The sequence below is a fragment of the Megascapheus bottae genome, chromosome 3 (assembly GCF_031878675.1).
Source record: "Megascapheus bottae isolate mThoBot1 chromosome 3, mThoBot2.hap1, whole genome shotgun sequence".
Lineage (NCBI taxonomy): Eukaryota > Metazoa > Chordata > Mammalia > Rodentia > Geomyidae > Megascapheus > Megascapheus bottae.
Genome location: NC_143511.1, coordinates 54153135 through 54181070, shown reverse-complemented (window position 1 = coordinate 54181070; position 27936 = coordinate 54153135). Strand labels below are relative to the sequence as shown.

Sequence of the window (27936 nt, the reverse complement as noted above, 5' to 3'; positions counted from 1 at the left end):
CGCGTCCGTCTCGGGACGCACACCCTTGTGCGTCATGGCGGGCTGCGGCCGATGATGAATTCCGGCGAGCCGGGCAGGGTTGCTGTGTCACTCAGCGAGCGCGGCGCGCCCCTTCCTCGCCGTCCTTCCGCACCGGCTCTCGGAGGCTTCCGGTCTGCCGTCGCCCCGTTGCCGCCGCAGGCCGGTGTCCCCCCCACCCCGCCGCCGCCCCCACTGCCTCAGCCTGGAGCCCGCCGGGCCGGACCCGGGCTGTGATCTCCTGCGGGGTCCGGAGGGTGCGGGCGCGCGTGCGTCCGACCCACGCAGGCCATGGCGAGCGGCACGGCCAGGTACCGGCTGAGCTGCTCGCTCTCGGGTCACGAGCTGGACGTCCGGGGCCTGGTGCGCTGCCTGTATCCGCCCGGAGCCTTTGTGTCGGTGTCCCGGGACCGCACCACCCGCCTCTGGGCCCCTGACAGGTGAGCGCCGGGCACACCGGGCTGTCCGGGCTGAGTGGGTCGGGAAGCCCACGCGTGGGAAGAGCGCCCCTCGCCGCCGCACCTCTTCCCCCTCCCTCCTCTCCTCTCCCTCCCTCCCTCCCCGTTTCCTGGCGCAGCTCGTCGTGCAGGAAGCCGCGAGGTTTAAGTGGAATGGGTGGTCGGGTTGGCGAGGCGGGGACCAGAGAGTCCTGCCTCTGGGTGACATTGAGTAAAGACAACCTTTTGGGGGGACGGGGTGTCTCGCTTTCGGTTGAGGATCTTAGATCTTTTAAGAGTAGGGGATTTATTAGAGCACGTGTAACTCTTGCAAAAGTTAGGTTCGTGCCAAGCATCCGGAGGATCCCTTCCCCCTCCATCCATGTTTTAGTCTTCCTTCAGATTTGATTTTTGTAGTTATCAAAAGATTGCATTTAGGGCCGGCAGTGTGGCCTAGTGATAGAGTGCTTGCCCAAGCTGCACGAAGACCCGGGTTCGGTTCCTCGGTACCCCCATATATAGAAAAAGCTGGAAGTGGTGCTGTGGCTCAAGTGGTAGAGCTCTGGCCTTGAAAAAAAACCCAAGGGAATTGCTCAGGCCCTGAGTTCAAGCCCCAGGACTGGCAAAAAAAAAAAAAAGCAAAAAAAATTGCATTTAAACACAGCTTGTGTGAATCCTTTTCCACATCACCCAGACTGTTTGGGTTTGAGATCCGTGATGGTGTTGGGAGGCAAGGGTGAAACCATTAAATGTTCGTTATGTGGCTATGTATTGTTTTCTTGGGGGGAAAAGATTTATCAGTGCCTTAAAAAGTTTTTATCAGGGAGGCTGGCTCTTAAACACCCTCCCCCGCCCCCCAAAAAAGAGTAAGAACAGAAAGATTTAACATCCAGTCAAGATCAAGTTCAAGAATCCAGAACTGATTCGGCATATTATGGGAGGAACTAGAAAACACATTTCAGTTCACGAAAAGAAAAAAATATCCAGTTAACTTTGTTATTAAGTTTCCTATTTTTATTGGATGTTTCAGACATTTGCATGGCCATCCTTAACTTCCCTTTATAACCAATGAATGTATCCAACTTTGGTATTGGGGAGAATAAAATGATAGGCAAGTTGCCCTGTCTTTGTAAATTTCTTAAAAGTTGCTAGGAAAAGTGAATCTAGTATCAAACAAAATAAATAATGAAAACTCGGTATTCATACTACGAAAAATACATGGGTGGAAGAATTAGTTGAAGAGAGATGTTTAAGGGGAGAATGAGAAGGGGTGTGTGTGTTTAAATTTATTTTTAACTGCAGGAAATGCAAGCAGGAAGTTTATTTGCTTGCTTTCTTTTTGTCTCCCATTGGTTTAGTTATCTGTCTTTGGGAGGGTAAAGGAAGGCCCAGAAAGGGAGGGAAAAAGTGAACAAATGCAGCAGTGATCTTTAGTAGACACTGCTGAAAATGCAGCTGGCTCAGTGGCTCGCACCTGTAATTCTACTCATAAAGCTGAGATCTGAGGATCAAGGCTCAAAGCCAGTCGGGGCACTAAAGTCTGTGAGACTCCAATCTCCGGTTAACCATTAGAAAACTGGAAGTGGCACTGTGGCTCAAGGGGTAGGGCTTTAGCCTTGAGCTGAAGTGCTCAGGGACAGTGGCCAGGCCCAAGAGTTCAAGCCCCACAACCGACAAAAAAAAAATGACCTCTGTCTCTTGTGGGTGGGACAGGAGGGAAAAACTGGGAAGGAGTGAGGTGACATTGTCCAAAATGAAATGTACTCCTATCCTGACCTATGTAACTGTAGCCCCTCTGTACATCACTTTTTTTTTTTTTTTGGTGGGTCATGGGACTTGAACTCTGCCTGGGCTCTGTCTCTGAGCTCTTCAGCTCAAGACTACTGCCCTACCCTTGAGCCAAGCCCCACTTCCTGTTTTCCAGAGGATAGTTGGAGATAAAAGTCTCAGGTCCTTTTATGCCGGGCCTGGCTTTGAACCTTGATCCTCAGATCTCAGCCTCCGGAGTAGCTAAGATTACAGGCGTGAGCCACTGGCCCGACTGTACATCACTTATAAAAATGATTAAAAATAAGTTTATTTTTGTGCTGGGGCTTGAACTCAGAGTCAGGAGCTTTTATTTGGCTTTATTTGCTCAAGGCTAGTATTCTACCACTTGATCTATACCTTCACTTGCAACTTTTTGCTAGTTAATTATATTGTCTGTTGCAGCTCAGTTTGAAACGGTGATAATCAGATCTTGGCCTTCTGAGTAGCTAGGACTACAGGCACGAGCCATCAGTACCCAGTTTATTTTAATATTTAAAGTCGACATCTGAAGCTTATTGGTGCTCTTGGGGAGAGAGGAGTTGGAGAAAGTTAAATTTGACCCATTTTCCAGCAGCCAGAGGAGCACACTCTGAGGCATTGGATTAAGAAAGGAAGATCTCAGAGTGGGCAGCAGGATCTGATTTACTTGTTAAGAAGTTTCTGCTAGTCATTGGTGGAAAATGGATTAGGAAAGGGTAGATCTATTTGGAAGCTTTGTAGTAGTGCTGCCAATGTATAATGGAAACATAGACTAGAAATATTATAGAGCAAATTCCTCTGTTGAATTTAATGAGATAACCTCCATAGGTTGCTTCCAACTCTTGAGAGTCTATGGTATCCCAAACAACTTAGTAACACCAAGAGATAACATTCTGTGTATTTGAGAACACAAAAGTTTGTACCTTTAAAATGGATCCCTCTCAAACTAAAAATTTTAAAGGTGAGAGTATATGTGTCTAAGGAATGTGATATGCATGTTTAGCATGAAGTAGTGGGGAGGAGAGTAAAAAGTAAAATCAGTTACAGAAAGATAAAAACATTGTAAATGGATTCTTTTTGTTTTTCATTTTGGTTAAGTCCTGGGGCTTGAACTCAGGGACTGGGCACTGTCTCTGAACTTCTTTTCTCAAAGTTAGCAAGCTACTACTTGAACCACAATGCATGTTTTGTAAGACTGCTAGGTCGACAAACTTTAAATCGTGGAAAAAGTTGCATTAAACTGCAACTTATGTTAACCTTGCGCTGAACCTTCTGTTTGTAAACTGTGTGTGTATCTCGGGGGGGGGGGTTGTGTCTGCCCATCTGTCTGTCCGTCTTTTAGAATTCCTTGATGTATCTATATATGAATACTGATCAGGAGATATTTTGCCAGGCTTAGGATTAATGGAAAATGAGTGAGATGTGATTATTAACCTGAGCAATTTCCAGCAGTTCAAGTTAGAAACTCTTCAGTTTACTTGATGAAGCATCCTTACTGGAGTGTCTCATCAATATGTTTAGTGTCCACAGGCTGATATACTACAGGTGTGTGTGTGTGTGTGTGCGCGTGTATGTGGTGGTCCCGAGGGGTGTGTGTGTGTGTGTGTGTGTGTGTGTGTGTGTGTGTGTGTGTGTGTTGGTCCCAAGGTTTGAACTCGGGCCCAGAGGACACTGCCTGAGCTTTTGTGCTCAAGGCTAGTCTTTTTCCACTAGAGCTACAGTGCCATTTTTGGGTTTTCTGGCTTTTGGGTAGTTAATTGCAGATGATAATTCTGACTCGGCTCAGACTCAGTTCTAATATCAGCCTCCTAAATAGGATTACAGACATGAGCCACCAGGACTGGCTCTGACATGTTTTTTTTTTTTAATGATATGTAAATAAGGTTAATGAAATGGTATATAAATTCTTGATTTGGTTGTGCGTCCAGATAGTAAGAATAGGGATACACTATAAATGATGGGGGAATTAATTCTAAAGAAACAGGATAACTCCATTTTAAAGGGAATTAAATCAGATGTGTTTTGTTTTGTGCTGGTAATGAGGCTTGAACTCAGGACCTGATTGTTTCTCACGCTTTTTCACTCAAGGCTGGCACTCTGTCCTTAAGTTAACAACTCTGCTTCTCTTTTTTTTTTTTTTGCTGATTAGTTGGAGATAAGAGTTCCACAGACTTTCCTATCTGGGTAAACTTTGAACCATGATCCTCAGATCTTTTTGTTTTTGGTTGGTCATGGGGCTTGAACTCAGGGCTTGGGCACTGTCTCTCAGCTTTTTTGTTCAAGGCTAGTGATCTAGCATTTTGAACCATTTCTAGTTTTCTGGTGGTTAAATGGAGTTAAGAGGTCTCCTGGATTTTTCTGTTCTGGTTGACATAAAGTCATTATCCTCAGCTGTCAGCATCCTGAGTAACTGGGATTCAGGTTAGGATTATTGGCATGAGCCACTAGCACTTGACTTTAAATCAGATAGATGCCTTGAGCCAGGACCCACTGAAACCCAGAAAGTCTTTGACTTCTGAAGGCCAGTTAGTATAGAGATAATATTTGGGGGTTATACTTGTGACCAAGGCAGCAAATATGCCATTGTTTTGCACTACAGGTTGGCTTCAAATTAAATGGAATTTTTAGAGTTTATAAACTGATGGCCTTAATATTTGCTTTGGCTTTTGAAAACGCCTTTTTGAAGTCTCAACTTCATATTTAAGATTATGTTCAAGATTCCCTATGCTGAGACAAAAGTGCATTGGTTAGTAAATTAAAGCTCTTCCCACTGAAACCCCATTTCTTACCTGCCATCTGAGAGGCAAGATTTTTCATCTGACTGCTCATTTTTATACCTGTTAGTCTAAATACAAATGTTTCATTAAAAAAATTCAGGCATAATCTGTTTCTACTAAGTTATATGAGAATTAAGTTTTATCTGCCTTCTAGTCCCCATCCTGTGTATGTATGTGTGTGTGTGTGTGTGTGTGTGCGCGCGCGCGCGCGCGTTTGCGTGCACGCACGCACGGCATCCTTGATCCATTATTTACCTGTAGACTTTATCAATATCTGTCTGTCTGTCTGTCTGTCTCTCTATCTGTCTATCTATCTATCTATATTGTGCCATCTCCAGAGCTTTTTTGCTGAAGGCTAACACTACCACTTGAAACAAAGCTCGACTTCTGGCATTTTGGGTAGTTGATTGGAAACTAACTACTGGAGGACAATCTCTTCCTGCCCATTTTGACTTCAAACAGTCATCCTCAGATCTCAACCTCCCAAGTAGCTGAGTGTCAGCCACTAGCCCCTGGCTCCTAAATAAGTATTTTATGTGACTGTAAAATCTGCTTACTGATGAACTGTGGAGTGAATTATGGTTATTCTTCCTCAGTTCCATAAAAATAACTAGCTGTAGCTAAGAATTTTTTCATGTTTTCACTTTAAAATATGTTTAATCAAATTCTTTGAGGAATTTGATTCTTAGGACACTTTAAACACATTGGATATTTTTATAATTTCCTCTTCTGACAGTGAAAACTTTCTGACCTGGTTTATCTGTCCTGGGTGCACAACCAATCCTGCGATTTCCCTTTATTGTTGTCCTGAAATTCCCTTTGTAGAGCTCTGCAGTTGAGTTTCTATTATTATTACCTTTTCACTTTATCTTTCTGATCCCTTATTGGAACTTATCCTCCAGGAACTTCCAGAAATGTATATGAATAACAGAATAGACATTCAAAGGTTGAAAATGACTTAATTCTGCTCACTGCTAAAATGGCATATTTATTTATTTGTAATCCTTGTGAGTGCACTGCTTGTAGTACAATGTATCTTGATCAGTGCCATTCCTTTCATCCGTTTTTCTTTCTCTTCCACCTCTCTTTTTACCCAGTTCCTATTTTCTGGAGTGGCAATTTGAATGGTTGTAGCATTCTCATTCAGGAGTTGTTTTCCTTCAGAACTTTGGAGTCTTGGCTCCATCCTGTACTCTGTGGTATTACAGTTGAGACTTTTTTCTTCTTTTTTGTCTGGGGCATGAACTCAGAGCCTAGATTCTGTCCCTGAGCTTTTATCAAGTCATGGCACACCTCTATCACTTGACTCACAGTTTCATTTCCAGCTTTGATGATTAATTAGCGATAGGAGTGTCAAGAACTTTTCTGTCTGAACTGATCTTCAGATCACAGCTAGGATTATAGGCAGGAGCCAACAAAATCCTTGAGAAGTCTTGATTATTATTACTTTTGGGGGGTAGGGTGGGTAGTAGGGTTTTAACTCAGGGCCTGGGTGCTGTCCCTGAGCTTTTGTGGTCAAGACTAGAGCTCTGCCACTTTGAGTCACAGCTCCATTTTGGGTTTTTAGGTGGTTAATTGGAGAAACAGTCTCAGGTCCATCTTTGACTGGTCTGGGGCTTCCAGCCACAATTCTCAGATCTCAGCCTCCTGAGTGTTAGGAAAAAGGAAGAGACAGTAAGGAAGAGGATGGACTCAGTCTTCAACAGGCTAGCATTGTTTATTGTCAGTGAGGGACACAGACCTTCTTGTGGATAGGAAGGTTGTGAGAGGAGCTAGATTTGGGGTCAGGCTTATACAAGTCTTAACAAGTGGAAAATGAAAAACAGGCTATGGTCTCTTGGGGACCGAAGGTGGTGTCCTTGGACCAGGCCCAGAATGTAATGCTCCATCTGGTATGAGGGGACTTTCAGCTCAGCCAGGGTCAGAATGACCTGCCTGTGGATAAGCATTATGAGCCTTGAGTCCACACCTGGTGTTTTGCTGACTTGGGAATAAGGTGAGAGTCAGTCCTTCACTCAGTGGCTAGAATTGTTGTAGGCATGAGCTACTAGCATGTAGTAGGACTTGAGCTCTGGACCCTGAGCTCTTGCTTATTAGCTTTTTTGCTCAGGTCTAGAGTCTGACAGTTGAGCTACAACTCTATGTGTAGCTTTTAACTGATTCATTAGAGATAAGAGTCTCTTGGATTATTTTGCTTGGGCTGGTTTTGAACTTCTATCCTCCGATCTCACCCTTCTGACTAACTAGGATTACAGGCATGAGCCACCAGTACCTAGCTCAATTTTTAAAGTAGTGTATATTCCAAAGGTCACCATGGATGCTAAATGAGAATGAGGACATTGATAGCTTATGTAGTGGGGAAAATCAGGGAACAAATTTATAGCTACTAATTACTTTGTCTTTCCAGTCCTAACAGGGGCTTTACAGAAATGCACTGTATGAGTGGCCACTCTAATTTTGTGTCTTGTGTATGCATCATACCCTCAAGTGACATGTACCCTCATGGACTTATTGCCACTGGAGGAAATGACCACAATATTTGCATTTTCTCACTGGATAGTACTATGCCACTTTATATTTTAAAAGGTCACAAAAATACTGGTGAGTATAACACTCTGGTGTTTTTATATTTGGAAGTTTTATCACTTTTTAAATTGTGTGTATATAAAAAAAATTATGTGTAATTTTCTTTTACCTCAAATTGTCAATGTATTCTACCTAAGACTATGCTTATTTTACCCATAAGGGGACCTTTTGGATCATCTTAAGTTATGTAATTTCCATTACAAATATAGTTGTAAATAGAAACATTAATATGCACATTAATGTAAAAAGTAACATATTTGTTGTTACTGTACTGGGGGTGAACCCAGGGCTTCATGTATGATAGAGAAATGCTTCAAATGCTCCACTTCTGAGCTGCGTCTCTAGATGATATGTATAAAAAAACTTGTCCAATTATGTCAAGAAAAAGCTGTATAGTTTTAATATGCTTTATGATTTTGTTTTCCATTATATTATGTATAAAAGTCACGTGCTGAAACTATTTCTTTTCGTTTATGCCCCGAATTAAGACCTAGAAGGAATGCAGCAGGGATCTGAAGGGGTTATTTCTTAGACCTAAATTTTATTATTTCATTATGAAAGACGTGTACAGGTTTAAAAGGAAAACTACACTCAAGTCTAGATTCTGTATTCTCTTTTTGTGCTTTTTCTTTCCTTCCAGATAACTACTTTTCATGAACTTTGTTTTTAACAAAGCTAGTAAATTATATACATCTCTTCCTATCTAAAAGAGAAACTATACATGATATTTTGTCCTTAGTTTTGCTTGACAATATCTTGGAAATTACTGTTTTACATTATATAATAATCTTTTTATTTTATTATATTTTATTTTAATTTTGCTAGTCTTAGGGCTTGAACTCAGGGTCTAGGCCTGAACCTCTCTGTGCTGAAGTCTAACGCTCTACTACTTGAACCACAGTGCCACTTCCTGCTTTTTCTGTTTGTGTGGCACTGAGGAATCGAATGTTGGGCTTTATGCATGCTAGGCGAGCACACTACCACTAAGCCACATTCCCAGTCTTTTTGTTGATTTTATAGCTGCATAATACATTATTGTGTAGCTGTATAACTACATCGGTTTAGTCAGCTAGTCCTTTATGGTATAGACATATACCATGAATGGTAGACGTTTGGGTTTTTTCTTTTGTTAGTACCTGTAGTATCATTACAATAGCTGTGTGTAGATGTCATGTTCTTTTGTGATGTCTTTTCTTTTAGTATCAGATCTAATCATTTATATATCCATAGATAAACACATAAATTAGTTTTGTTAGAAATTGCTTTATCTTATTAAGGGTTATATGTTACTCAATTGTAGTAGCAGCATATGGGAGTCCTCATTTCCCTAAGAACAAAATATATTGTCAGGTTTTTAGTTTATTGCCTAAATGATAAGTGAAAAATGATGTTTTAGTATAAGAGGCAGTTCCTTCTCATCTAATTTATTTTTTATTTATTTATTTTTGCCAGTTGTGGGGCTTGAACTCAGAGCCTGAGCACTATTCTTGGACTTTCTCAAGGCTAGAGCTCTACTGCTTGAGCCACAGCACCATTGCCAGCTTTTTTATTTTCTATGTATGTGGTACTGAGGAATGGAACCTGGGCCTTCTTACATGCTAGGCAAGCACTCTACCACTAGGCCAAACTCCCCATGCTTTCCTTCTCATTTAAGTTATGATATAGTAAAGCAGGTCCCAGATCTCCATGGCATAATGTAAGAATAATTTTCATTCACTCTTCACGTTTAACATGAGTCAGTAAGGAAACAGATTGTCTCAGGAACTTAGACTGCTGAGAGGACAATATGGTTAACAGCACACTGGCTCATAAAAGCATATGCCTTTAAAATATGAACTACCTACCATTCCATCTGCTCACAAGTGTTAGTGTCCTAGCTATGTCTGGCTGCACCTGGAGGAGTAACTGTTCCTGGAAATGCCCAGCTACCATCATGTACCTTTGGGCAACATTATTGTTACTCAGATTGCTTCCTCTCCTGCAAGCATTGCATACAGTCCAAAACTGCCATCCAGCACCAAGCCAAAGTTTAGCGTGTCTGAGGGATGTATAGTATTCTACATATTGGGGAAATATTGCTCTGGTGGTTTTACATCAGGTTCATGAAATTCCTCTTTAATTCAGATATCTGTGAGTCCTAAAGCTTGCATGATTTCCATTTCTAGTATATAATTGTGGGATAGGAATAGGATGACCAGAAGAAAACTACCACTCAGAGAAGTGTATAGTGCAAAATAGCAGTTTCTTCTTTATACCTTCTGAAATCCAGATAAATGGCTGCTTCAAAATTCCCGACTCTGAATTTAAAGAGATGTAATGAATTTTCTTTCTCAGGAAAAGAGATTCCTAATCTGTTGTTCTTTGCAGTTCCACTTTGACTCTTTGTGTCTTATTTAACTGTATTCTTCCTTTCATAAGATAATTTTTCATATTTATAATTTTCAGCCTTTATAATTTTATTTCATGGTAATAGGACATTTAATTTGTTTCATTAGTTGTCATAGTTCTGAGATTTGGTTCTGAGATTTTGGTTATATAAATAAAAGTGACCCTAAATAAATATCCAAACAGCATTTAAAAATTATTTGCTTTTGTTTGTTTGCTTGTTTAGACAGAGTCATGTTATGTAGTCCTAACCTCAAACTTGTCACTCTTCTGCATCAGACTTTCCAGTGCTCTGATTATAAGTAAGTGCTACCACATCTGGTTGCAGTATCCTCTATATTTTCTTAGATCTAGAAAGGATCATGCAGCCCATTTAGTCTGGCTTCTTTGTTTTGTAAACTAGAAATCTGTGGTTAAGTATTTATTATCCCTTTGGTCACATGGTTTGTAAGTAGTTCAGCTAGATATTGCATTCAGACAGAATACTGTCTCCGAGAATAGAACTGTAATTAGTTAAGGTACTTTTTCATTTTATAAGTGTTTTTAACATTGTAATGCTTTAAGAATTTACAATATTAAGCATGTTATGACAAAAATTTGTTAAATTGCTTACATTTCCCCTCTAGTTTGCAGTCTTTCATCTGGAAAATTTGGAACATTACTTAGTGGCTCTTGGGACACTACTGCCAAAGTCTGGCTGAATGACAAATGCATGATGACTTTACAGGTATTTGTTTTTTTGTGAATATTCTAGATAATAAGGAACTGGAGATTCTTGGGCAGTTTAACTTGTTACCCATTCTACTCACAGGGTCATTCAGCAGCAGTGTGGGCAGTAAAGATTTTACCTGAGCAGGGCTTAATGTTAACTGGGTCTGCAGACAAGACTATTAAGCTGTGGAAGGCTGGAAGATGTGAGAGGACTTTTTCAGGTAAAATCAGAATAGACAACTTACATGATATTCTTAGTTGATTGATGACTATTTTTTTTCCCTCAAAAGTTTATAAGCTTAAAAATGGTGTTTGAAAAGTTTAGAAACAAGAAAAAATTATATTTGGAAAAACCTCAGTGTATTTCAGTGATTTTATATGAGCAGTTCTAGGGCTAGGTACAATTGATTCATGTCTATAATCCCAGCTTCTCAGGGGAAAGATACATAGAGTATTGTAGTATGAGGCCATTGTATGCAAAAAATTTAGTAAGATCTCATCTCAGTCAGTAAGTTGGGTATTGCAGTATGAGACTAGTGCAGGCAAAAAATTAGTAAAACCCTATCTCAGTCAATAATTTGGTTGTGATAGCGTATGTACCTGTAATCCTAGCTATGCAGAAGGAATAGATAGTAGGACAATGATTTTAAGTTGGCCCTGGACAATGATATAAAACCTTATCCATAAAAGAACTACAGTAAACCAAAACAAAAGAAGGACTGAGGGCATGGCCCTGAGTTCAAACCCCAGAACTCTCCCTCAACACAACAACAATTGTAATTCTTTTCTGAAAGTTGATTTTCAATTTTTTTTAAGTTACAGTTTTTAAAACAACCAAGTATAGACTAATATAGTCTGATCTAGAATATATACATAGGTGTGTTCTGTGTGGTGTATGTACCTTTGGATATGCAGTTATATTATTGGTTGCCATTTTAACATGGGGTGAAAATTTAAGCACCTGACTCATGGATGGTTGTAAAAGTATTATTTTCATATCATGGAAAAGGGCATTATTAATATGTACTATTGAAGTATCTTGTTTAATGATAACAAATCATAGATTTGGTTAATGGTTTAGTTTTAGGTAGTTAGTTTTTTCAGCTCCAGTGGTTAACTTTTATGCTAAAGTATCTGTTGTTTAGTTTGTGTGTGTCTGTGTGTCTGTGTGTGCACGCACACACGTGTGTGCACGCATGTGCTGAGAATTCGACCCAATACCTTGTCATAACCTTAGTCTCCAAGGTCCTAGGATTATTGGTGTGTGTCATCATTCTTGGTTTGCTATGAGCTGTTCTTCCTCGTTTTTTCCTTAAAAGTCAATCACTACACTGAATAATATACCAAGAAGTCCCTTTGTATCTTGATTTTTCTATTAAATTTTGGATGTATTTTGTTTATTTTTATTGCAATTGTAAAGGTGATGTACAGAGAGATTGTTACAGTTACACAAGTCAGGTAAAGTGTACATTACCTTTTGGACACTATCACCCCCTCCAAGAGGCCTAGGCTCCTTTATACAGATATAGTGTATAGATGAAAAACAGATGAGTTATATAATTAAGCATTTCTGTATTTCTGACTTTATAAAGTGTATGTCATTTATTTGTGATAACCAATTTTACAGAAAGAATACAGAATAAATAAGGAAATATTTTAACTTTAATCTCATTTCCTTTATTAGGTTTCAAGTTTCAGAGAATGTTTTATCAACTTTATCTTTTATATTTCCCTATTGTAGTTGAATATTGTGACTTCAGTTAATTATTCTTGTTTTTGGGAAAAACTGAATTGTGAAACAAAAATGAAGAATTATTGAGATCGAAGTACTGTTTCTGGCATTTTAGAAAATAATGTAGAAGAGGTGTGATAAATGTAAAACGGCTTCCTGACTAGAGTGTACCTCCTTGGGACAGCAAAATTTCTCTAACTTGAAAAGTCAGTTTTTAAAATTATGTTGGTAAAAAAATATATAGTGCTATCAACCGAATACTTTTTTTTTAATGTAGGGCATGAAGATTGTGTCAGAGGGTTGGCAATTTTAAGTGAAACAGAATTTCTTTCTTGTGCAAATGATGCAAGTATTAGAAGGTGGCAGATCACTGGCGAGTGTCTTGAAGTCTACTATGGACATACAAATTACATTTATAGCATTTCTGTCTTCCCAAATTGTAGAGGTAAGATTATCTCCTGCCATGCATTTAAAATTTTGTATTACACAATATTTCATTCCATTCTTGACATTGGGAAAAAAAAACCTCATTACTTAAGTCAACTATTATTTCTTTTTTTAAAAATGAAAAAAACATTTAAGTCAACTATTTTTTATATGTTTATTTCTTAGTGGAAAAATTGTGTAACTATCTTTGTATTAATTTTGATTCATTGGTTGTGTTCTAAAAGTTCTTGAGCATATGAGGAAAACTATATCATTTATTGGTATAAGGTATAAGATATGAAATGAATGAAAATGTCGATTTTCAAAAGTTGTATATAGATGACAAATCAAATTTAAAACTATTTTTTTTTTTTGCCAGCTCTGGGCTTTAGCTCAGGGCCTGAGTTCTGTCCTTGGACTTTGCTCAAGGCTAGAGCTCTACCGCTTGAGCCTCAGCATCACTTCTGGCTTTTTCAATGTATGTGGTACTAAGGAATCGAACCCAGGTCTTTGTGCGTACTAGGCAAGCACTCAACCACTAGGCCAAACTCCTGGCCCTATTGAGTTTAGGAATGCTGGTATATCTAGCTAGAAAGATGGTGTTTGTAGAAGTATTTGAAAAAAAAAAAAAAGCCAGTCCTGGGGCTTGAACTCAGGACCTCAGCACTGTCCTTGGGCATTCTTCAAGGTCTAGTGCTCTACCACAGCACCATTTGTGGCTTCTTCTATATATGTGCTGCAAAGGAATTGAACCTGGGTCTTTGTGCATGCTAGGCAAGAAATACTTATTTTTTTCAAACATTTTTTTTCTGTTTTTATTAGATTTTGTGACAACAGCAGAAGATAGATCTCTGAGAATCTGGAAACATGGGGAATGTGCTCAGACTATCCGACTTCCAGCTCAGTCCATATGGTGCTGCTGTGTGTTGGATAATGGTGACATTGTGGTTGGTGCAAGGTAAGCCATTGAAATTTGAGGCAAATTAAGAGGAGGACTATATGCACATTGCTGTTACCAAGCAAAGTGTACTAGGGATAACAGTTTTTCCACTGGTGATACAGGCTTTATTACAGGACATTTTAAAGTGTAACTTACATAGCTGGAATATTCAATGTAGAAGAAATTAGACAAGGTAGAGATCATTGTGACAGAACTTTCCGGAGTCTAAGTTGGATTTTGGAAGATGATGAATAGTAATTTTAAAAAATTAATTATGAGCGGGCATACAGGCTCATTCCTGTAATCCTAGCTGCTCAGGAGGCTGAGGTCTGAGGATCTCAGTTCAAAACCAGTCCAGACACTTAAAAAGTCTGTGAGACTCTCATTTCTAATAACCACTAGAAAACTAGATGTGGGTAGCATTGTGGCTCAAGGGGTAGGGTGGTAGCCTTGAACTGAAAAGTTTAGGGACAGTGTTCAGGCCCAGAGTTCAAGTCCCATGACCTAAAAAAAATAAAAAATTGTGGTTTAAGCCACAAGTCTGTGTTTGACCCTTCCCTCCAATTAACCATGAGAAAACCAGAAGTGGTGCCGTGGCTTAAAGAGGTAGAGTGCTGGCCTTGATCAAATAACAACACTGAGGGGCCGGGAGTTTGGCCTAGTGGTTAAAGTGCTTGCCTAGCATGCATGAAGACCCAGGTTCGAATCCTGGGTACCACATATAGAAAAAAGCCGGAAGTGGTGCTGAGGCTCAAGTGGTAGAGCTCTAGCCTTGAGAAAGTCCAAAGACAGTGCTCAGGCCCTGAGCTCAAGCCCAGGACTGGCCCAAAAAAAAAAAAAAAAAAAACAACACTGAATTCCTGAGTTCCAGTCTCATGACTGATAAAAAGAAAAAAAAATTATGAGGGGTATTATATTGTGATTTTTCCAGTTTATAATATAGTTAAATCAACTTCACATCCTTAATTACATTCTCTTCCACTTTCTTTTCCGACACAATCTTGACATTTATTACTATTCTATTTCTTTTCTTTTCTTTTTTCTTTTGTGGGTCATGGGCCTTTAACTCAGCCCGGGCACTGTCCCTAAACTCTTCAGCTCAAGGCTACTGACCTACCCTTGAGCCAAGCCCCACTTAATTGGAAACAAGAATCTTAGGTCCTTTTGAGCCTGGGCTGGCTTTGAACCTCGATCCTCAGATCTCAGCCTCCTGAGTAGTTAGGATTACAGGCATGAGCCACTGGCACCAGGCTTTGCTAGTCTATTTCTTTTTTCTTTCTTTCTTTCTTTCTTTTTTTTTTTTTTTTTAAATTGGGGGTGGTTAGTTGTGGGGCTTGAACTCTGGGCCTGGGTGCTGTCCTTGAACTCTTCACTTCAAGGCTGGCACTCTACCCCTGGAGCCACAGTGCTACCTCTGGTTTTCTGGTGGTTAACTGGAGGTAAATGTCTCACAGACTTTAGTGCCTGGGCTGGCTTTGAACCACGAGCCTCAGATCTCAGCCTCCTGAGTAGCCATGATTCCAGGTATGAGCCACCAGCGCCTGACTATTAGTTCTATTTCTTAGTGACTCGTATTTTGAAACTGGTAGAGAAAAGTAGAGATAATGAAGTGTTCAAGCAAATATATCTAGGAAAGGAATAAAGTTTATTCTGCCACTGAAGGCAAGAAGAAAACAATAGGGTGATGGAGGAGGAACAACTATAAGGAATAAAAACCTTAATAAAGTAGAAGAGCTTTATTTTTTACTGGTGCAAGGTATTGATTTACTGTTCTAGGTGTTTTTTTTTCTCCCAAGCATCTTAGAAGTCAAAGAAAAATAGATGAAGAAAACAGCCAAGAGCTGATGGTTTAAGACTGTAATTCTAGCAATTCAAGAGGTCTGAGGATTACAGTTCAAAGCCTGCCCAGGCAGGAAAAGTCTGAGACTCTTATCTGCAATTAGCCACCTGAAAACCAGAAGTAGAGCTTTGGCTTAAAATGATGTAAAGTGATATCTTTGAGCACAAGAGCTCAAAGACAGTGCCCAAGCCCCAAGTTAAAGCCCCAGGACCAGCTGGGGAAAAAAAAAATCAAAAAAATATAAAAATATGTTAGAAGGCTATCACAAAATATTCTATATTCTCTAGGATTGAGTAGAATTAATAGAGTTCAAAATAATTAACCTAGTTCCCTTTTAGGGAACTAGTTTCACATTTAGGATTGAGAAGTCATGAAAATAGTTTTCTGAGAATAAATGTTGAGGGCTTCCATATGGTCTACGTAGAGACCATATTTTTCTTTGGTTGGATTAAATTACTAGTTCCTGGCACAGTAAAGAATACCATGCTCTTTCATTTGTACATTTGGTATTTTATAATCCTTTTGTAAAATAAATGCTTAGTTTGTGTTTCCTGTTTTGTTTTTGTTTTTATTGGCTTAGACTAGTTACCCAGTGAGAGGAAAATACCATATTTGATCACCACATACCTTGGTACTTTATTCCAGTCAGTTTAACCACTTTTCATTACATGTGCTCTTCTACATCTTCTTAGTATATACATGTGTGTTGTTTTTCTGCTCAAGACTAGTGTTCTCAATTGAGCCATGGTTCCACTTTTGGCTTTAAGGTGGTTAATTGAAGTTAAGAGTCTCATGGACTTTGCTGTCTGAGCTAGCTTTGCAATCCTCAGATCTCAGCCTCTCAAGTAGCTAGAATTACAGGTATGAGCCACCAGCACCTGGTTGTTATAATTTTTGAGACCATCTGTCTAGGTAATCCAGGCTAGCCTTGAACTCACTATACAGCCCAAGCTACATTTAGAGATGCCAGGCTACATTCCACACTTAGTCAACCCTTGTCCTGTAATGTAATATCTATGTAAAAGTGACTTTAACAGTAAGCTCTATTTTTCTAAACAGTAAGCATTTTGAAAATTGTATCAAATATATCCTCTCTTCTCTGCCAGTCAGTAACTTTTAAAAATACCTGAAATGATAATCAGTAATATAATAATCAGTATTATAGTGCTGTACTCAGCAATAAATACATAGTAGCATTTTTCATATTCACAAATATGGATTATCGTACTGTGGCAATGGCTTTTAAAATTAGTTTTTTTCCTCCTAGTGATGGTATTATTCGAGTGTTTACAGAATCAGAGGATCGGACAGCAAGTGCTGAAGAAATCAAGGCTTTTGAAAAAGAACTCTCTCAGGCAACCATTGATTCTAAAACTGGTGATCTAGGGGACATTAATGCTGAGCAGCTTCCTGGGAGAGAGCATTTGAATGAACCTGGTAACTATTCAGTGTATCTGGTAGTTTAAAAATGCTACCATGTTTGCCTTTTGGAACACTAAGAGTGATAAGGAAAAACAAATGGTATTCTCATTGCTAGAGACTTAGTTTGGAGGGGTTTTTACTATGACACAACTGCTATGAGAAACCATGCTCCTCTTCTTATTTCTGTCTAACAATTTAAACTTCAAGTGAAGCTTCTCATAACAGGCATTTTTTTCTTGGCTGGTCCTTGGGCTTGCATTCAGGGATTAGGTGCTATCCCTGGCCTTTTTTGAGTAAGGTTAAGGGCTCTGTCTCTTGAGCCACAGCTTTACTTAAGTCTTTTTGGTGTTTAATTGGGGATAAAAGTTTCATGGAATTTACTGCCCAGGTTGGCTTTGAACTGCAATTCTCAGATCTTAGCCTTCTAAGTAGCTAGGAGTATAAGCCTACAAGCCTGAGGTGCCGGTGCCTGGCAGAAATTTTTCTTTTTAATCTCCCAGCACTCCCAGTTCAGAAGTGATAGGCATTGAAAAGTCACTAACACATTTTGGTCAATTGGATTTCATGAAAGAGGTGTGCAGACTAGACATGAAAATGAATTTAAAGTGATTATATATGCCAGGAGGCTCACACTTGTATTCTAGCTACCTGGGTGGCTTAGGTAGAATCACAAGTTGAGGCTAGCCTGGACAAGTTAGCAAAGTCTTGACTCTAAAAAAGGACTGTGGGATGTAGTTTAGTGAAAGATGCCTAGCACACACAGTTACAGGTTTAATTTCAAAACAAGAGAAGACAGTAATAAAAACTCAGGGCCTAAATGTTGTCCCTGTGTGTTTTTTGTTGTTTGTTTTGCTCAAGGCTAGTGCTCTACCACTTGAGCAATAGCATCACTTATACCTTTTTGGGTAGTTAATTAAAGATGGAGTCTTATGGCTTTCCTGCTGGGTCTGATTTCAGACCACAATCCTCCTGAGTAGCTAGGATTAGAGGGGTGAGCCACTAGTGCTAGCTTGGCTTCCCTTGTAACCTTTAAGCAACTGCCACTTGTAGACTACGTATGAACATCTGAAAAGACTAATATATCCTCTGTTGCTGCGCTACATTATCTGAGTAAGGCTAAACTTTATTGTAGTCAAAGCAGCAGATTAGTAGGAGGGAGATGATGAATTAGGACAGAACTGGCATGTATCTTGTCCACTCAAATTCTGAGTTTACTCAGTTATCTGATGTCAAGGAACTGCAAGAGACAAGGAACTAGGTAATAAGATTTAGCTAGACCTCAATAATGGAAAAGCATTTTTAGGAAAAGCAGCAGGAATATTACAAAGATAGCTGCCACTGAGTGCTTTGTTGAGAAGAGGACATTCAAGTAAAGTTCTTGGGGAAGCAAAGAAATAGCTGAATGAATCAACATCCTTTTGCGGTGCCAGCTAGTTGGGAGGCTAGGGCAAGAGTGTTGCCTGAGACTAGTAGTCACAAGCTAGCTTGCATGACAGAAATACTCTCCAAAAAACCCAAAACAAACAAGCAAAAAAAAAAACCCCAAAAGTTTTAAAAGGTAGGCAAAAGAGCCAAAATCTGTATGAGGGTCATAAGTAAAATAAATAGCTACTTTAAAGGCTTTTAGCATTGCATTTTGGAGAAAGTGGATCTCGTGGAGTGATGAGGGATTTGGAGTATTAAAGGGAGGTCACAGAGGACGGTGAGGCCATTTTTGTTTGGCCTTTATCCACCAGTCTAGGCATTCAGCCTTTTTTTCTTTTTTGCCAGTCCTGAGCTTGAGCTCAGAGTCTGAGCTCTGCCCGTGGATTTTCTCAAGGCTAGAGCTCTACCACTTGAGCCTCAGAGCCACTTCCGGCTTTTTTCTATGTATGTGGTACCGAGGAATTGAACCCGGTCTTCGTGCATGCAAGGCTAGCACTTTACCACTAGCCAAACTCCTAGCCCCAGAATTCAGCCTTTTATAGAGAGTTAGATGATAAGCCTTTGGAGGGTTTTATGCAGAAGAGTTTTAGGACTTAACCTTTTGATTCCTGTAGTTGCTGGTTTGATTACCCTGTGTAGAAGGCCAAAAGCAGGAATTAGAGATCATTCAATCAGTCCAGCTAGGAAACAATTAGTGTCTTGTAGCATGGGATCTGGATAGTGGTGCTATAAAAACAGCTTTCTAGATATGTTTTTATTTTAAAGAAACTGCAAAGCATTGGCTGTGGGTTTGAGAAATATCAGACTTCTAACAGTTTTGAACTGAGCCATTGGAAATACAGAAAATTATTACTCCAATGACATGTATGATTGCTTGATTTTACCAGTCCTATGGCTTGTACTCGGTGTCTGGGCACTGTCCTTGGTCCTTGAGCTTCTTTTCCTTCAGACTGGCACTCTACTACTTTAGCCACAGTGTCACTTCTAGCTTTACTGTTTATGTGATATTAAGGAATCTAACCCAGGGCTTTATGCATGGTAGGTAGGCCCTCTACTACTAAGCCACATTTCCAGCCCATGAAGTGTGTGATTTAGTAGTCAGCCTATTTTCATTTTTATAGTTTTTTTTTTTTTTTTTTTTTGCCAGTCCTGGGCTTGGACTCAGGGCCTGAGCACTGTCCTTGGTCTTTTTCTCAAGGTTAGAGCTCTACCACTTGAGCCTCAGCACCATTTCTGGCTTTTTTCTATGGACATGGTGCTGAGGAATTGAACCCGGGTCTTTGTGCATGCTAGGCAAGCACTCTACCACTAGGCCAAACTCCTGGCCCCATTTTTATAGTTTTTAATGAGGAACGAAGGCCTGCCTTCCTTCCTTCCTTTTTTTTTTTTTTTTTTGCAGTATTGGGGATTGGACTTAGGGCATTACACTTGCTTGGCAGGTGCTCTGACACTTGAACACCATGTCCCACTGGAATCACATTTTATTTTATTTTAATTTTACTCTCTGGATAATGTACAGAGGGGTTACTTAACATTCACCAGGAAGTAGGTGCATTACTTCTCACACACTCTCATGTTTTTGTCCCCGTTTCCCTCTCCTTACCCCCTCCCAATCATCTTGTTTTACCCTATGCCCTTCCCTATTTCAAATAATCATAGAGTTGGAATCATATTTTTAAGCTCTTATTTAATGAAATTTACTTTTTAACTGTCATTTTCTACTAACATGACTAGAAAAAATGCATGTATCTTTCATTATATAAAGGTTCATTTTAACCAAAATACAGATGGCCTTTTATGGGTAATTTTTATTGTTAAGAATTTATGTTTTATGGGGCCGGGAGTTTGGCCTAGTGGTAGAGTGCTTGCCTAGCATGCACGAAGACCTGGGTTCAATTCCTCGGTATGACATACATAGCAAAAAGCCGGAAGTGGTGCTGAGGCTCAAGTGGTAGAGTGCTAGCCTTGAGAAAGTCCAAGGACAGTGCTCAGGCCCTGAGCCCACCCCCAGGACTGGCAAAAAAAAAAAAAAAAGAATTTATGTTATTTAAGCTGAGTGCTGATGCCTCATACCTAAAATCCTAGCTACTTAGGAGTTTGACATTTAAGGATCATGGATTAAAGCTAGCATGGACTGGAAAGTCCGTGTGACTTTTTTTTTTTTTTTTGCCAGTCCTGGGCCTTGAGCTCAGGGCCTGAGCACTGTCCTTGGACTTTCTCAAGGCTATGGCTCTGCCACTTGAGCTTCAGCACCACTTCCGGCTTTTTTCTATGTATGTGGTACGGAGGAATCAAACCTGGGTCTTTGTACATGCTAGGCAAGCACTCTACCACTAGGCCAAACTCCCATCCCCATGTGACTTTTTATCTCTTAATTAATGAGCAGAAAACCGGAAGTAGAACTTTGGCTCAAATGGCAGAGCACCAGCCTTGAGCAAAATTAGCTCAGAGACAGTGACTAGGCTCTGTCCAAGCCCCATAACTGACCAAAAGAAAAAAAAGTACTTTTTTTCTTTAAATGTTTTGCAATTGTACTTTGCCATTCCACTTTTGAGTCTCAAAATTCTTTTATTTTAAGGTACCAGAGAAGGACAGACTCGTCTAATCAGAGATGGGGAGAGAGTCGAAGCTTATCAGTGGAGTTTTAGTGAAGGGAGGTGGATGAAAATTGGTGATGTTGTTGGTTCTTCTGGTGCTACTCAACAAACATCTGGAAAAGTTTTATATGAAGGGAAAGTATGTCAACTTCTGTTTCCTAATTATTATTTTCTTGAGCTGTTAAGCAAACTGAAGTTTTTCTTTTTTCATGTGCTGATAAAATTTTTCTTGGGTATTCTGACATTTAAGAATATATTAGTGGGTGAGGTGGCTCACACCTGTAAAATCCTAGCTACTCAGGAGGCTGAGATCTTGAGGATCAAAGTTCAAAGCCAGCCTAGGCACCTAAGCCTATGGAACTCTTCTCTCCAATTAACCACTAAACATGAAATGGTGCTGTGACTCCAGCGGTAGAAGGTAGAGGGTAGAGCGGTAGCCTTGAGCTCAAGAGCTCAAGGACAACACCAGGCCCAGAGGTAGGGCAGTAGCCTTGAGCTGAGGAGTTCAGGGGTAATGCCCAGGCCCAGAGTTGAAGCCTCATTACAGACCCTCCCCACCCAAAAAAGAAAAAAACATATATATATATAATACTGTGGGGAAAGTTTCTTCATCTCCTGTCATGAAGTAGATTAAACCAATAAAAACAAAAAACTTTACATGTCGAGGCCAGGAGTTTGGCCTAGTGGTAGAGTGCTTGCCTAGCATGCACGAAGACCCAGGTTTGATTCCTCAGTACCACATACATAGAAAACAGCCAAAAATGGTGCTGAGGCTCAAGTGGTAGAGCTCTAGCCTTGAGAAAGTCCAAGGACAGTGCTCAGGCCCTGAGCTTAAGTCCAGGATTGGGGAAAAACAAAACAAAACAAAAAAACCCAAAAAACTTTACATGTCGAGAAAACTGCATGTGGTGGATAGATTATGGTTAATTTATCTTTTAGTGCCCCTATATAACTGTTCCCAGTCATTTAGGAGTAGGAGTTTCTGTGCCTAATGTTTAATGCCTGACTCTCTCTATCTTGGCAGAGCCTTAACTTAAAATGCCAGTAGATTTTGGTAAATGGGCACTGTAACAGCTGATGCTTTTGGTTTTGAGAACAACCAAGAAACCCTCCTTAGGTTCTAAAAAATATCAGTCAGTTATAATCTGTCTTCTGTCTTTACCCCATGAAAAAGTAATCTTAAAGCACATGCGGACAGTGAAATTCATTGCCAGACAGTACACTTGAGAGAAAAACTTGTTATTATAATTAAAATATAGCACATATGTATACCATTATGTATCTTCTATTTAATTTGTGTATCTCTTCTCTACATACACACATATATAATCTATATTTTGTTGTATGAGATTAACATGCAAATAAGGAAATTAGTATTCATTTATCTTTCTGTTTCTTATTCTTATAGGAATTTGATTACGTTTTCTCAATTGATGTTAATGAAGGAGGTCCATCCTACAAATTGCCATATAATAATGGTGATGATCCCTGGCTAGCTGCATACAATTTCTTACAGAAGAATGATTTGAATCCCATGTTTCTGGATCAAGTGGCTAAATTTATTATTGATAACACAAAAGGTCAAACATTGGGACCTGGAAACACTAGCTTTTCAGATCCATTTACAGGTGAGTTGGGGTTTGTATTAAGTCCTATATTGATGCATTACTGTTGGGTTTTATGTTTTATTTTTATTTTTTTGCTAGTCCTGGGGTTTGAACCCTGGGGTTTGTCAAGACTAGAGATCTACCACTTGAGCTGCAGCACCATTTTCAGTTTTTTCTGTGGATGATACTGAGGAATCGAGTCTGGATCTTTGTGCATGTTAGGCAAGCACTCTACCACTAGGCCAAACTCCTGGCCCCTTTATTTTGTTTCTGTTTTTTGTTTTTGTGGATTGAACCCAAAGTCTTGAGCATGCTTAAATGCATTCTTTAGACTGAACTCTATTCCCATTTTTCTGATGTTTAAATACTTTTTGTGGCTATTAAGATATTCTTGTTTAGTAATTTGAAATACATATAAGCTTCTGTATATAGTCCTCCCACACTGCTGTTGTTTACTACCAAAGCTATACCCTCGAGGCTCTACTTACTTTTTCATTTTACAAAGTATGTTATGGTGAAATTTACTAGAAAGGAACTCAGTTTTCACATGAGGTCCTATTGGTCAGTTGTGAATTAACTAGGACTGAACTATGGGCATGTAATATATAGTTCACATGCTCATTATAAGTTAGTTGTTTGGCCAGGTGGGTGCTTACGACTGTAATCCTGACTACTCAGGAGGCTGAGATCTGAAAATCAACGTTCAAAGCCAGCCCAGGCACAAAAGGACCTGAGACTTTTATCTCCAATTAACCCCTAGAAAATGGGAAGTGGGACTTGGTTCAAGGGTAGGGTTGAGGAGCTCAGGGACAGAGCCCAAGCTGATTGGGTTCAAGCACTGTAACCCCCCCCCCCACAAAAAGTTGTTTGTAGTATAGTAAATGTGTTATCTAATATTATTAATAGATTTAAGGATTCATGCCAGCCTGTAAATTATAATGTAAGTAGTAATACTGACTCCCACAAAATACTTATGATAAAAGAAATATCCTGACTTTTGACTCTAGAGAACTGCAGAATAGAAAGAAGTAGAATATCTCCTTTCTATATAAGGCCAATTCTAACTAGAATTTTTCTGTGTGTGGGGGTGTGTGGGTGGGTATTGTTGGGGATCGAAACTCAGGACATTGCCCACTCTAGGAGAGTGTTCTGTTTAGTTTGTTTAGCCTGCTAGCAGCTGACTAGATTTTTTTGTTTTGCTTTTAACTAGCCTATATTTTTATACAGATTAATATTTTATCTGTGTATTTCCACATGTGTACAATATGATTTGGGTTTTTTTTTTTTTTTTTTTGGCCACTATATAACTCAAGCTGGCCTCAAACTCTCAGTCCTCCTTGCTTGGCAGGCAATATGCACTGAGCTACACCTAGGTTCCCTATTGTCATTTCTTACTGTTTCATGTGCTAGTATTTTCATTTGTTCCATAAGAACCCTACATCTTCTTCCTGTCTCAAATATCTTTAGTTTAGTGTTATAAGGAGAGGAGATATTTGGTATCTTAGTAGTGCAAAATTCTGTTATCCATTCTATTGCTTGCATGCTGATTTAGTTATTACCAAATTATACATGATTTAACCTCCAAATCCTTGTACTTAGCACAAAAACAAAAAAAGAACCTCATTCTACCTGGATCTTTCTATTGTTGGAATTTCAGGCTACAGGACAAAACAGTGAACACATTTCAGCATGAAAGACACAAGTACTTAAGCAGTTGACTGGAAATCTCTCAACTGCTTGGCTTGTTTCATTCTTTAAAACTAAGCTCATAAGCATGATTTTGTATCTTTTTGTAGGTGATCTGATTATTTCCTTAGAGGCTCACAAATTCTCACATACTTTTAAATGTGTAAATGGGAATGTTTGTAACTTTCATTCATTTTATAATTCTTTTAATAATTACAAGCTACAATGGGTGTAGCCACTTTGTTCCTTCTTGTTCTTAAGCGCCAGATACACAATTTGATGAATTAATAAGCCTAGAGTTTTTTTCTGAAACACATAATGCCTTTGGTTTGGATAGCAGCTGCAGCATCTAGTGAATTTGTATGTGTATATTGTTAAGGTCAGAGTTCGCCTGTATTCTCTTTGCTATATTTGAATTCACTTATTTTAATGTTTATGTGTTTGACTAGATAAAAATCATTAACGTTAGGAATAATAAGCTTTGGATACTGTAATTTTAGTTTGTTCCCAGTTGTAAGGCTTCTGACTATAATTTGTCATTCTACCCTCTGACTGTTCTGCTTTGCATTTTCCCCCCCTGGCTTAGTTCATTTCATATAAACATTGTGGTATTCATGAAATTCAGGATTTTACTGTACTCAGAATTTCCTTTATTTTGCATGCACAGGTGGAGGTCGGTACGTTCCAGGCTCTTCAGGCTCTTCCAATACTCTGCCAACAGCAGATCCTTTCACAGGTAGGATACAGATTTTATTACTATATCCTTCACAAGATAGCAGTTTGCATTATTTGGCTTTGCAGTTTGGGAGATTTTTTTTTTTCTTTTTCCTGCCAGTCCTGGGAACGCGTGGTCTGAATCTGAGCCTCTTTGTGCTCAGGGCCAGTACTCTACAACTTGAGCCCTACCTCCACTTGTGCTCTTTTTTGAGTAGTTTTTAGGGGATAGAAGTCTCACAGACTTCTGCCCGGGCTTGCTTCAAATTGTGATCCTCAGATCTCATCCTCCTGAATAGCTACAATTACAGGCATGAGCCCCTGGCACCCAGCAAAATTTTTAACTCACAAATAAATCCTTTATTCTGTATTTTCAATTTTAATAGATTCCTTTGACTTCTAATTTTTGAATTTTTTCCTGAAGGGTTTTTGTTTTCCTTGTATTGATTGTGATGATTTCTTCCTGCTTTTTATATTTTTTTTCTTTTTTTTTTTTTTTTTTTTTTGTTGGTCATGGGACTTGAACTCAGGGTCTAGGCACTGTCCCTGGACTGTTTTTTTGCTTGAGTAGAACTCTGCCACTTGGAACCACTGTGCTACTTCCAGATTTTTGATGGTTAATTGGAGATAAGAGTCTTACTTTGTTATATGGTCTGTGGTTTGAAATCTCGATCTTCAGATCTCAACCTCCCAAGCAGTTAAGATTGCAAGCATGAGACACTGGCGCTTGGCATTGCATACTATTATGGTCTTAGCCTTTTTTTTTTTTTTTTTTGTCAATTGTGTGGCTTGAACTCTGGCCCTGGGCGTTGTCCCTGAGCTCTTAAGCTCAAGGTTGACACTCTACCCCTTGAGCTACAGCGCCACTTCTGGCTTTCTGGAGGTTAATTAGAAGAGTTTCATGGTCTTTTTGTGCCCAGGCTGGTTTTGTAACCATGATCCTCAGATCTCAGCTTCCTGAGTAACTAAGATTATAGGCATTGAGCCACTAGCACCTGGGTTAGCCTATATATATTTTTTTCTTTTCTTTTCTTTTCTTTTTTTTGGTGGGTCATGGGGCTTGAACTCTGAACCTGAGTGCTGTCCCTGACCCCTTCAGCTCAAGGCTACCACCCTACCCCTTGAGCTATAGCCCCACTTTCCCTTTTCTAGTGATTAATTGGAGATAAAGGTCTCTTGTTCTTTAGTGACTGGGCTGGTTTTGAACTGCAGTCCTCAGCTCTCAGCCTCCTGAATAGCTAGGATTACAGGCATGAGCCACTGTGTCCAACAGCCTATTTTTTTTTAATCTGTGATATTAGATAGTAGGGGACTCCACCAGCTAATACATAAATGCCATCATTGATAAGTTGCTACCAAGCAGAAAAAGAGCCATGAGAGTCCCTGATACTGGATGGGACCATGCAGTCAAGGAGTCTTTCCAGGCATATTTTGATTTAGTATGGAAAGGAACATTCTATTACTCAGCTACTAAAGATTTGTCTTCATAATCTTAAGTTATTAATGGCCTTCTTGGAGTCCTTGAAGTGTTCTTTTATCTCTGCAGAGTGTGTTTACTTCCTGAGGCATACAGGCGTTAGTTGCAGCATTGACAAAAAGAATTGCCTGAGTTGGGCCTTAATGCAATTGAAGAAGGTTCTGTTTTTTTCACAATGGCCAGTGATGTTGGCTCATGCTTTTGGACAATTTATTTTGTTTAGAAAAAGGTATATAGGGGCTGGGAGTTTGGCCTAGTGGTAGAGTGCTTGCCTAGCATGCACGAAGACCTGGGTTCAATTCCTCAGTACCACATACATAGAAAAAAGCCAGAAGTGGTGCTGAGGCTCAAGTGGTAGAGCTCTAGCCTTGAGAAAGTCCAAGGACAGTGCTCAGGACTTGAGGTCAAGGCCCAGGACTGGCAAAAAAGAAAAAAAAAAAAAGATATATAATCTTTGTTGGCATTGTAGACTTAGTTCTGTGAGCTATAAAAATGCCGACCTGTGATCCTCAGTTATAGAATGAGCCAACACACAATCCTTGCTCTCAGTCAGTTTCCATTCTGTCAATAACTTGGTGACCCAGATGGAAGTGGTTTCGCCATGTACATTGATTCAGTATACTAGTATAACCACTATCAAGCTAAATGTTGTGACAGTATAGGGGGGAAATTGGTGCGACACAATGTCATTTCAGATGCTACTAAGGATCTGGAAAGAGGGTAAAATGAAGCCTTTCTTTAGCAGTTCAGGTCGACAACTCAGAAGATGCATTGATACGTAGATACGCAAGAAGCATGGTAGAGAGTGTCATCTTATAATTAGGACCATTGAATTGTTCTTTTTTCTGTGTGCTGGTAGTGGGGCATGAACAGAGGGGCCTGTGTACTGTCCCTGAGCTTTTTTGCTCAAGACTAGCAATCTACCATTTGAGCCACAGATTCACTTCCAGCTTTTTGGTAGTTTTTATTGGATACAATTTTTTTTTTATGGCTTATGTTTACATCATATTTTAAATGACAAGTTTAACAAACAATTGTTCAAGGAGGGAATCTCTGATTACATTCTCTGGGATGGATACAATTTTTATTACATAAGAGTAATGGATTTTCAAAACCTAGGTTGACTTTGAACCATGATCCACAGATCTCAGCCTCCTCAGTAGCTAGGATTACAGATGTGAGCCACTGGCACTCAGCTGAACTATACTTCTCTCTCCCCCCTCCCCACCTTGTCTTGGGGCTTGAGTTTAGGGCCTAGGCACTTTCCCTGAGTCTCTTTGTGCTCAATGCTAGTGCTTGAATATTTGAGCCAGGTGCCACTTGAGCTTCTTTGAGTAGTTTATGAGATAAAGGTCTCAAGTACTTTCC

At 39.6% G+C, this 27936-nt stretch overlaps 1 protein-coding gene across 2 annotated transcripts in view; it reads left to right on the top strand.

The window, feature by feature from the left end:
• The window catches only part of Plaa (phospholipase A2 activating protein), a 50773-nt gene that overhangs the window by 9133 nt on the left and 13704 nt on the right, over positions 1-27936 (top strand). The window contains exons 1-10 of one of the 2 annotated variants that reach the window (XM_090330071.1): positions 12-458; positions 7428-7621; positions 10618-10718; positions 10803-10923; positions 12712-12879; positions 13683-13818; positions 16908-17077; positions 21066-21223; positions 22493-22712; positions 25045-25113. In XM_090330071.1, the coding sequence (XP_090186197.1) occupies positions 310-458; positions 7428-7621; positions 10618-10718; positions 10803-10923; positions 12712-12879; positions 13683-13818; positions 16908-17077; positions 21066-21223; positions 22493-22712; positions 25045-25113 (1486 nt within the window). In that variant the 5' untranslated portion in view covers positions 12-309. Of the gene's footprint in view, positions 1-11; positions 459-7427; positions 7622-10617; positions 10719-10802; positions 10924-12711; positions 12880-13682; positions 13819-16907; positions 17078-21065; positions 21224-22492; positions 22713-25044; positions 25114-27936 lie in introns of those variants that run through there. The other variant, XM_090330072.1, reaches the window with a different exon arrangement.